Below are 11173 nucleotides of genomic sequence, written 5' to 3' on the forward strand. Positions count from 1 at the left end.
GGTCAGGATGTGTGTTCATGTCTGAGAACTGGAATAAGGGGGAATCTACCTGTCTCTTCTCCCAAACCAAAACCAATTCAGGTGGAGAACTAGTAGGAATTCTGGAGGTAGAAGGCCAAATCCCAGTGCTTATGCATCCCGTGCAAAAAAAGCAAGCACAGTGGGGGAAAAGAAGTGTTTTCCCAGCTCAGCAATCTAGGGTGATACCACTGGAGGAGCATTACCCTTCAGCATAACCCTTGTCTGATCTGGAAGTGCAGGAAATCAACAAAGAGGATCGTTGCTCCAGATTGCAGTTCTGGAATTGGCAATAGTTGCAGCGCTTCTAGCAGCAAGGGACTCACAGCACAGGGACTGAAGACCTGTGGGGATGCAGGTATGCTCTGTTCTTGGGAAACTCAGTCCTACAATTCTTGCAGGGGGAAAGAAAATAAGAGAAAAGAGTCCCTGTTTGTAGTATCAAATTTGTTACGTGCTGGTGCCTTGTTTCAGTGACTACTGCTAGTGCAGTAGTTCATCGTGCTACGGTAACATGACTGCCTTTATTTGGTTTTGGAAGCTCTTGAGCCTTTTCTGCCCCACAAGTCTGATGTTAATGTCATATATTCATGACATGGATTACTGTGAGACTTCCGAAAGATTGTGCTAACCCTTTCCCGTTTTCAAACAGAGGCAGCTCCTCTTAGAGATACAGCGTCTTACACATCAAAAGAGCACAGATGAAATCATATGAGAGAGTGTAAGAGCCCCCAGTTGGGAGGAGTTAGATAAACACTCACCAATAACCTGCCTACGTTAAACCTTTTCCAGAATGCGTGAGTCTGAGAGATAAAGGGAACTATAAAGGGTGAAGCAGCTAGCAGGGCACCAGACCAAACTGCCCACAGCTCCCGAAAGGTGGTGGCCCAGATCCGAAGAGGTGCTTTTAGAAAGAACCAGTATGGAGCCTGAGGAGTACAGACGGAGAGGTGAGTGATCCTCTGCTCTTGGAAACAGGTAGAAATTGCTCGCGGAGAACAACTGTTGTAGGGCTGGGAGTGGTACCCAGAAATGGGCTGCATACTCTTTATTTGCACACATGTCCATGAGACAGATCTGCTGGGGCTTATACAAAAATGTGTCCCACAGCTGAGTTTAAATTAATGGATTTAGAGTCAGTGGATGGCTTAGGCTTTTTGGTCTTACATGTAAAATACTGTGGGAAAGCTGCAAAACTATGATTCTGAATAAACTTGTGCTAAGGGATTATGCACAGTGGCTCTTCTCTGGCTGACACCATGAAACTTCAGGAGATGTATTCACATGAAACTTCAGTGATACCAGCACAGTTCTGGACATGGGGAACATGCTTTAGTTCAAGACAGGAGGAGATTACTTTTTCTCCACTTTTTAGGCATAGAGCTGTGAAGCTGTTTTCAGAGGGTGCAAAAGGGGGTATGTTGTAATGATAGGGAAACGTGAGGCGTTATGAAATTTTTATTTCCATGAAATGCAGTTTCAGTCAATTTGTAAGCAAGAAAATGTCTGTCCTCTTAGTAATCAAACCGTACTTGTACCATGATTGTATTTTAGAAGTACCTTTGAACTATTCAATGATGACACTGAAATAACTCTGTGAATCTGTTCTGTTCCCATTAAGCCTGTTCTAGAAGCCGTGTCTCTACATTGTTAGATGGGACACGCAGGGTGTAGGACAGCTGGTCCCTGTGGCTGCCCGGGGAGCTGTATCCAAGCTCCATCCGATGCTAATGACACATGTGTGAAGTGCTCTTGGTTTTCCCCGCGATGGCAACTCAAAGCGCTGCTTTGCCTCTTCCAGGGAAAGAGATGGTGGATTATATTTGCCAGTACCTGAGCAATGTGAGAGAGAGACGGGTGACTCCAGATGTGCAGCCTGGTTACATGAGAGCCCAGTTGCCGGATTCTGCCCCAATGGACCCAGACAGCTGGGACAACATATTTGGAGATATAGAGAAGATTATTATGCCTGGGGTAAGAAAAAAAAGTATAATCATGGGAGGAAAAAGCCATTACTACCTGGGGTGAACAACACATCCTGGGAATGCACAGGTTCTGCAGAACGTTTATCTAAATAAGTAAACCACCCAAAATGTAGAATAAGTCGTGTAGATATTGCGTCCACAGAAGGATTCTGGAGATTTCTGTCCTGTTCCTAGCTACCATTTTAGGGGACATACTTGTAGTTTTGAAGTATTTTATGCATTAAGAATAACTCATGTTTGCTTAGGGGGAAGCGATGGTTTTCTGACACTGTTGAATTTAGCTTCACAAGGCCCCCCCACCTGCTGAATTGCATCTCAATTTCAGAGATGAGGAAACTCAGGTACAGGAAGGTGAAACATCTCTTGCCCAGGGTCATGTACATGTAGGACTTGTCTCCTCTTTGAATGTAAAGGTCTCCTTCCCATTGTACAAAAATACTGCAGATTCTGCTAAGGGAGTTCATATTACCTGATTAAATATTTTATGTAAGAAGCTGTTTCAAAGTCTGTTTTAGAATTTTCCTTATAGATGTTGGCAGAAACTTGGTGTGATGTAGGAGACATATTCACATAAAGCATGTTTGCGCTGGTGTCCCACATAGAAGCTCCTTCAGGTGTATAAAGGAGGCCTATATAATTGTAAATTGCTGGGTGTAGCTAAAGGCAAAGTGTTGTTTGACAAAATGAGCGAGAGCAACTTTGTGGCAAGGATTTCCCATATAAAGATAAATATTTTGATAAATATTTCTGACTCTGTGCAATATTCAAGAGACCATTCTTTCCTGTTCAGAATCTTTGTCTGCCTGTTTAATTCAGATAAATGCTTTTGCTATAATTTGAAATTTATCTAATAACGACACAGTGTTATCATTTGCTAGTGCTGCACTTCTGTTGATACTATCTCTGTAGCTTTCTGCAGGCAGATCTATAATTGCACATATTATGTTGCTGTGATCCTTTTGCATCACTTTAAACAGATACTAATGATTACATCTCGTGCAGAATTTTGTGACACTTCTAGACTTAACTTGTAGATAACTTTGTTCTAGGTGGTCCATTGGCAAAGCCCACACATGCATGCCTACTTCCCAGCTCTTACTTCCTGGCCTTCGCTCCTTGGAGATATGTTGGCTGATGCAATTAACTGCTTGGGATTCACATGGGTAATTCTTTGTTTGTTTGTTTTAGATGTTATTTTCCTGTGTGTATTATGCAGGAGCATATTCATTCTTTCTTGTTCTGTGAATCAGTATAATTACTTAAACCAACGGAATGTCATTTGCATAAATGCAAAATGTCACTTGTAGAAATAAATAAGTAGAATATAAAAGAGCAAACATTACCTAGTAGTAAGAGGTCAAGAAAATATACCACTGGAAATGTCTGTTTGCTAATTCTTTGCATATCCCACTGTGAACATTGTTCCCTGTTGCCCAGTCTCAGTGCCAAGACTGTTACACAAGCGCTGCAGGCAGTAGAGCAGCCACCACCCATGACCGCAGGCTCAGATGGGCTCCGTTCCAGTTCTCCTGCTCCTTTGAGAGAATGCATTTCCTATTTTTTTTCTTCTGAAAATAATTGTTTGTTGGCTTGTCCCAGAGTATCTGAGTATTTTATATCCTCCTGCAGCAGCTACACAGCACTACTTGGTTATGCCTCTATGTACCACAGTCGCATTCTGAAGCCGATATTCTCCCCAGTGGTGAAGTTGCCCAGATTTTTAGGTATCAGTCTCTATGTAAGAAAGCTGTAGAAGCTCATAAACCTGTAAGAAATTGATGGCTATGGTCTCCATGTAGTTGTATCACTGCATACACAGAAACATCCATTTCCATGCCCTCGATCTAGTTTTGATAGATTTCTGTTAAGTTTGCAATGTAAACAGATTCTTTCCTAAGTAGCAAGCTGGACGTTGCAGAACAGTTTTTATCTTTGGTTTTTTGCTGCTCTCTTAGCTCTCAGTTGGACGACAGATCGCTGCCTTTCTCTTTAGGGATCAAGAGCACCGTACTTGGGTGGTGAATTGCAGTTCCACGGTTTTGTCTTAAATAATAGCTCATTGTGATTTCCTTTTTAAGGACTCTAAAATTATTGATAGTTTAGAAGCTTAACGCTGAGGTGATGCTGGTAAGCTGGAGAGAGCATTTCAAGGAGGTTGAGAATCTCTGTATTTGATGTTCCAACTGGTAATGAGCAGGATACCTGGAGCTCACCCTCAACTGCAACCCTGACATCGAGATCTGGATTACAGAACTCGCGAAACAACGTATTTTTTATTTCAATAGCATTGTGTCCTGTTAGGTATGGGCCATAGTATTACGCAGTTAGCGGCTTATATATCCAATGCTACAAAGTTTGTCATCTGCCTTTGTTGCATCTAGGTGAGATTTCTCTCAAGGCAATTAAAAAGTGTTAATAGCTATTAATTAAAAGGTGATATGTGGTTTAAATCCAAGGGTTATACTCCTACTGTGTTTGCAGGACGAGTTGCAATCTGATTCTCTTTGATTTTTCTAGGCGTCCAGTCCAGCCTGTACAGAACTGGAGATGAATGTGATGGATTGGTTGGCTAAAATGCTGGGCCTTCCAGATAAATTCCTGCACCACCATCCCGACAGTGTGGGCGGAGGAGTATTGCAGGTACGGGAGATCACAGGTGGCCTCATCACCATTTTGCTTTCACTCAAGTGAATTTCCCTTTGGGTGACAGTTTTCCTAGAGGCAAAACCAAGATTTGCTCTATAGGCCTGAATAGAGACAAATTCCAATTTTATATTACTTTCCCAAATTTTAGTATTAAATATGAGTATAGAATGAGAATTGCTATTGCTTTTAGTCCTTATTGTGTTATGATTGAGGAGCAGGTACTGTTGTAGCCTTACTGAGGATAAACGAATCACATTTGGTTTCTCCAGCCTGTTTCACATCACCAAATTATTCAGTAAAGTGATTCTTACATTATTAGAGAAGGAATTCTTGGCACTGTCCTTCTGCCAGCAACCCTTAGCCACACAAGACGTTATTTTTCCTTTTTCTCATGTCTATTTTGTGTCTCTGACATTTGCAAGGTCAAGGCCTGAACCTCTACCTCCTTTCATAAGGCCTAAGCAAGTATCCCCTGTAATCAGTGCAGAAGCTCTGTGGTGTTATAAGGAGCTTTTCTCAGGTTTGCAATTTTTATGGGAGATAGTCCAGTTTAGCTGTAGAAGAACAGAAGGAAAATGTGATTTATTTGCTCCCCCAGCTCAGTGCTGCACATTAAAAATATACAGCAGTTAAAAGGCTTTGTTTTATGTTGCTGGCCTGGAGAGCTGCTCATCAGCTTGTGACTTTGTGCTGCATCCCAGAAAAGCAGGAGTAGAAATAAAACAGGAGTGGGCAGCTGAGCACTGCAATGATTTCAGTAAATCCCTGACAAAAATAGCAATAAAGTAGTAATATGTTGCAATAAATGAGCAATGTCTCTGCAGAGCACTGTGAGTGAATCGACGCTGGTTGCACTGCTAGCAGCACGGAAAACCAAAATTCTGGAAATGAAGATTTCTGAGCCAGACACTGATGAGTCCTCACTCAATTCTCGCCTCATTGCGTACGCATCTGATCAGGTACGTTCTTATGGTTGCAAAGAAAACCAATTTGCTTCTGCTGTCTCACCCAGACCATACAATGTGAACTCACATTCCTGTACCCAGAGGAAAACAGAAACGCCTCACAAGCATGAACGAATCTCTCTAATGTCGCCTTTTGCAGATGGGGAAACGAAATCAGTGTGAGATGAGGTTTTGCAGGGTCCTGGCAGTTCTCAAGAGACTGTTTCACGTGACTCATTTCTGCCCTTCCTTCCTGTTTTTCACAAAGCCTCACTCTAGTAACTAGGTGCTGATCTCATGCTGCTTTGGCTCTGGTTTCTCCACAGCCTCCTTCCACTTGGAGATAGGCACCTCAGGACGTTACCTCAGTGCCGCTCATGGTTGTGGTCTCCACTCCAGGCCTCTGAGCTTGTTCTTGGAGGAGACATCTACACAGTGCGGTGCCTGCAAACCTGTCATGTCCTCCTGAGCTGAGCCATCATATTCCCCTGTGAAGACTGCACCAGGACAGACACTCATGCTGATTCCCTGTTAGTAAAACTACAGAGGTTTTGGTCTACCTCAGCCCAGAAGTAGGCACACTTTAGGCTTTTTTATCTTCTTATGGCAGGAAGGAGGGAATTAACTGAGGCTGACTCATTTCTAGAGGCTCATTTAAGATGTGAGTTTTGATAAATGTCCCTCCAAACTCAAAGTGAGGATGCTTATTAATTACATTTAAGAGACCAGTACCCAAATAAATGGAGCATATGCATTCATTTGAATTACAGTGTATTATTTATTTTATTCACCAAGAAGAAACTTTCAGACTTGTATTCATATGGGTTATAATGAGGACCTTATCTCTGCTTTTCTCGCAACCACTGTCTTTTATAAGGCCATAACTTATCGCATCTGTTCAACCTCAGAGCTTGCTTTCTTATTGTTTTCTTTTTTTTAAAGGCACATTCTTCTGTAGAGAAGGCTGGCTTGATTGCTCTTGTGAAGATGAAATTTCTGCCTGTGGATGAAAACTTTTCCCTCAGAGGTGAAACTTTGAAGAAAGCCATTGCAGAAGACAGAAAGAAAGGCCTAGTGCCAGTCTTTGTATGTTCAACTTTCTGGTTGGGGTGTTGACATAGTCTATTACTCTTAATGTCATCATCAAATTACATCTGAAACTTTTCTTGTTGTGTTAAAATACATCAGCTGAAGGTTAAAGTGTGTAAAAGAACTTACATTTTATTGGACAAAAAATTTTAATATCCTTTTGACTGTCTGTGATAGCTCTCCACTTTTAAAATGCTACGTCCCTTTATTAAAAAAATGCCATCTTAACAGGTTTGTTTTCTTCTAGGTTTGTGCAACTTTGGGTACAACAGGTGTCTGTGCTTTTGACAATCTCTCAGAACTGGGTCCAATTTGTAAGTGTCCGTTTTTCCTGATTTTAGACCATGATAGCACAGAAGGGATAGTATGAGAATTTTTCATGCCAAAACCAAGGAGAGTAGAAACATGAGTTTTTCAGATGTGCATCAAAGATCGGTGGAGTCAGCTCAAGACTTTGCAGTGATTTCTGTAAGATTTGGATTAGGAGGCCAATATACATTCTGTTCAAGATGGATGAAATTTGCCAACTGATAAATCTTTAATGTGGTTTATTCAGGGAACACAGACTGCACAGTACAGAGTGCAGTGCTGTTGTAGGATGGATAAATATTTAACCTAGTTTTGAAGGTAGTGTTTGTTAGGGCATCCTTTGTAGCCACCAGTTCAATAAGTAAGTTCGACATGGTTGCAGATTCTATTCCAGCATAAATTCTGACAAATAGCTGCTGAAGACCTGTGGCGCTTTCTCTTATGTGTCAGTGTGGCTTCTATCTCTAGGTCCTTCTTGCTTGCCACCAGATCTTGGTGCAACTGAGTTGTACCGGGGAATATAACTCAGTAAAAAGGCAAGTGAGAGAAATCAAATGTTAAAAAGCCTCACTCATAGGAAATATGGAGCAGTGAACTTTGTTGTAGCGTCCTTCTGATTTCAGTATTATTCCGTATTTTGGGGTTCTGGACCCACGGCTTAGAATAAAACTAGATTGCCAATTGTTGGTCTTGCTCGCTATTTTGTTGTCAGCTTGTCTACCTGCTGCAAAAACATGTGCCTAATTTTCAGAGAGGGGAGAATAAGTGTGTACTTTGACTACTTATGTCCCTTGCATAACAACAATCTCAATTCCAATAGGTGATGCTGAGGGACTCTGGCTTCATATCGATGCTGCATATGCGGGAACAGCATTTGTATGTCCTGAGTTTCGATTGTTCTTGGATGGAATTGAATATGCAGATTCCTTTACTTTTAACCCTTCTAAATGGATGATGGTCCATTTTGACTGCACTGGATTTTGGTGAGTAAAAGCAAAACACACCACCAAAAGGACAGATAACATGCAAATTGCAAAGTCTTTCTCTGCACAATTATTTGCTAAATACAATTCATTCTACAATTCACAGGGTTAAGGATAAATACAAGTTACATCAAACCTTCAGTGTTAACCCTGTCTACCTCAGACATCCCAACTCAGGAGCTGCTGTTGATTTCATGGTGAGTTGTTATTTGAGGTGATATTTTAAGTTGCCTATAAAACGTTCAAACAGACTGTGAAATTCCTCATACTCTGCAGTGTGCTTATCTTATAGCTGGTCTTATTACATAAAAGCATAAAATCAGTTATACTGAAATCCTAATGCAGATTAAATAATAGAACTCTGAAGTGAGCCCTGGTTACAAAAAATAATCATAAAATTGCTTTCAGAGCTAGATATTGAAGTACTTTTACACAGATGGGGATCCAGCCTTGACTTTTTAGTTAGAAGGGTCATTTCTGTCCATTGCGTTGCTGAAGTAATTCCTCCTGGTGGCATTTTGTCTGGTTTTCTTGTGTAATAAAAGAGTAAAAGAGTAAGCAACCTAAATACCATGCTCTGAAAGAGCAATAGAATGAATTACGTTTTTCTGCAGATTAAAGTATTCATAGGAGACCTAAGAGGCATTTCACTTCATAGCCATCTTACAGCAGATTCCAGTACAGTAAAACAAAAGAATATTCACTGCCAATTGTTTCTGCAATGATCTCACCCTAGTCCTGAAAAGATAGTTGTTTTCTTGAAATGAATAGTGCTTTTCACTAGTGTGTGAGCATAGAGGGCGAAAAAAATGTATCTGGGTCCCTCTTGTGGTTAAATAGGACCCTGCATGTGATCATGTCGCTCCCTAGAAGTATTCTTTTACGTGTTTTGTCACTCTTTTATGCAGTAGCTGTTACTTCTTGTGGAAGGGTCTACCTCTGGATCAACTCTCGCTCTTTATAGTTGGTTTGGGAAAACATAGTCATAGGAAATCATTTGTGTCAACAGAGCTGAGTGTGAAGCAGCAGCCGTAGCAGCGTAAGGGGACGCACCTTCTGCTGGTTTTGCACTCACTGGTACACTCTTGTGTTTCGACAGCACTGGCAAATTCCACTGAGTCGTCGATTTCGTTCTTTGAAGCTGTGGTTCGTGATTCGATCATTTGGGGTGAAAAAGCTTCAAGCTCATGTCCGACATGTATGTGATTTGACAGTGCGGACATCAATGTATTATGTTTGTTTGTTGGTAGCTGAGTTTAATAAATTAAGTGATGCGAAGATGAGTAACAGAGCTTGCATGTGAACACTAAATGCGTGCTGATTTGCTCTCAAGTAATCTGTAAAGATTGACTGTGTAGACAAAACATTTCCTGTACTCTTCTTGGAAGCAATAGGCGATGGAAAGCGAATCGATAAGTCAGTGCCTTCTCCACATCACTGATCTTTCTTTGAGGCAAAGTGGCAGCTGTTTGGGAGGCGAGTTGTGATGGATGGCTGAACCCATCGCTATGAAAATTTACAGACCTAAGTCTTTGATGGAGTGTAAATACAAGAGAAGGCACATTCTGTTTTCAAACCACCTTCTAGAAAATTCCTATGTATAGTCCAGTTGCTCTTGTTCATTATCAAGGGTTTGGGCAAATAGAGACAGACTTTAAAATTCTTAGCTTTGTTGTCGTTACTCTGCTGTCATTCATGCATTGGAATGATGTGTTTTAGTAAGGAAGGAAATTCTTTTTAACCACTTAATTTAGTGTCTTACAGTGAGTTGTGATGAACCAAAGCTTAACTACTTTTTTCTTTAATTATAGGGTACTGAAACAGCCAAATTCTTTGAATCCTTGGTTAGGAGTGACCCACTTTTTGAAATTCCTGCCAAGAGACATCTTGGACTGGTTGTATTTCGTCTAAAGGTAATGATTGGGCCTTTTTCATGCCTCTTTGGAATGAATTGACCACAGCTGGTCTCTCCCCAGACATTAAGAACTGTGACTAAACTTTCATGTAAGAATTTGTAATGCTGAAGTTCTTATGGAGACGTTTGGATGTCACTGGAAATTCTGACTATGGTATTTTTTTTGTTATTCAAACAGGGTCCCAACTGGCTGACAGAAAAACTCCTGAAAGAACTAAGCAGTTCTGGCAGGCTCTTCCTTATTCCAGCAACCATTCATGACAAGTTCATCATTCGCTTTACTGTAACATCTCAGTTCACAACCAGGGAAGATATTCTGCAAGACTGGAACATCATTCAACACACTGCAGCACAGATCGTTAGCCAGAATTACGGGCTGCACTGCATCAATTCTGGTGCTGGGGCAAGAATCCCTAATATGATAGTTAAGCCTAGTTCTGATGCCATTAGTAATGCTTCTCAGCTTTATCTAGATGAAGGGAAACACAAAATACCTTCCAGAAAAACAGAAGTTCAGCCTAAGATGTTAGCAGAGAGTCCCAGTATGTGCGTGATTAGTCAACAAGTGAAAGGTCAAGGGGATCCTCTAGATGACTGTTTTCCAGAAGATGTCCAAGATGTTACCAAAAACAAGTTAACCTCTTTTTTATTCAGTTATTTATCTGTTCAAGGCAAGAAAAAGACAGCACGTTCCCTTAGCTGCAACAGCGTGCCAATGACTGGCAGTCTTGAGCAATGTAACCCCAAAGCAGCAGCCACTGACAAGAAGGAGTCCCGTGCAAATGCCAAAATTCTTTCCAGGCTGCCTGAAGAGGTGATGATGTTCAAAAAAAGTGCCTTCAAAAAACTAATTAAGTTCTACAGTGTCCCAAGCTTTCCAGAGTGTAGCATTCAGTGTGGCCTTCAGCTGCCTTGTTGTCCTCTGCAAGCCATTGTTTAACGAGAGACTGGTCCTTATGACGTCTCCAGGTAGAAAGAGAACCAAAGTTTGCTTATTCATATGCAATACTACGTGTTATTTTGTTCAATATGTAAGCAGTGGCAGTGATCACTGTGAAAATTCCTGTGCTTTTACTGGTGGAAACCTCATGTATTTATATATTAAAATGTCAAATAAATCTTGTAGGCACGTAACATGAAACTCTCTGGTTTGTAGCCTGTGGTAAGGAAAATGCTGATTTCGGCCTTATCATTCCTGGTAACGGACAGTTTCTAGCTGGTAGGCTAAAACCATCTTGACAAATATGCTGGCCTCAGTAGGCGATAAACAATTTAGTTCTCTAT

The 11173-nt window shown here is 41.1% G+C and overlaps 1 protein-coding gene across 1 annotated transcript; it reads left to right on the forward strand.

Moving 5' to 3' along the window:
• Positions 1 to 1785: 1785 nt before the first annotated feature.
• On the forward strand, positions 1786 to 10829 carry HDC (histidine decarboxylase; the record flags this gene model as incomplete). Its single annotated transcript, XM_080351203.1, has 11 exons — positions 1786 to 1992; positions 3053 to 3166; positions 4521 to 4643; positions 5474 to 5608; positions 6536 to 6679; positions 6930 to 6996; positions 7812 to 7974; positions 8081 to 8171; positions 9074 to 9172; positions 9786 to 9887; positions 10068 to 10829. The coding sequence occupies 11 exons, from the start codon at positions 1786 to 1788 to the stop codon at positions 10827 to 10829; spliced, it is 2007 nt and encodes a 668-aa protein (XP_080207329.1).
• Positions 10830 to 11173: the final 344 nt, after the last annotated feature.

Source organism: Nesoenas mayeri (genome assembly GCF_963082525.1).
Source record: "Nesoenas mayeri genome assembly, chromosome: 11".
In the NCBI taxonomy this organism is placed as follows: domain Eukaryota; kingdom Metazoa; phylum Chordata; class Aves; order Columbiformes; family Columbidae; genus Nesoenas; species Nesoenas mayeri.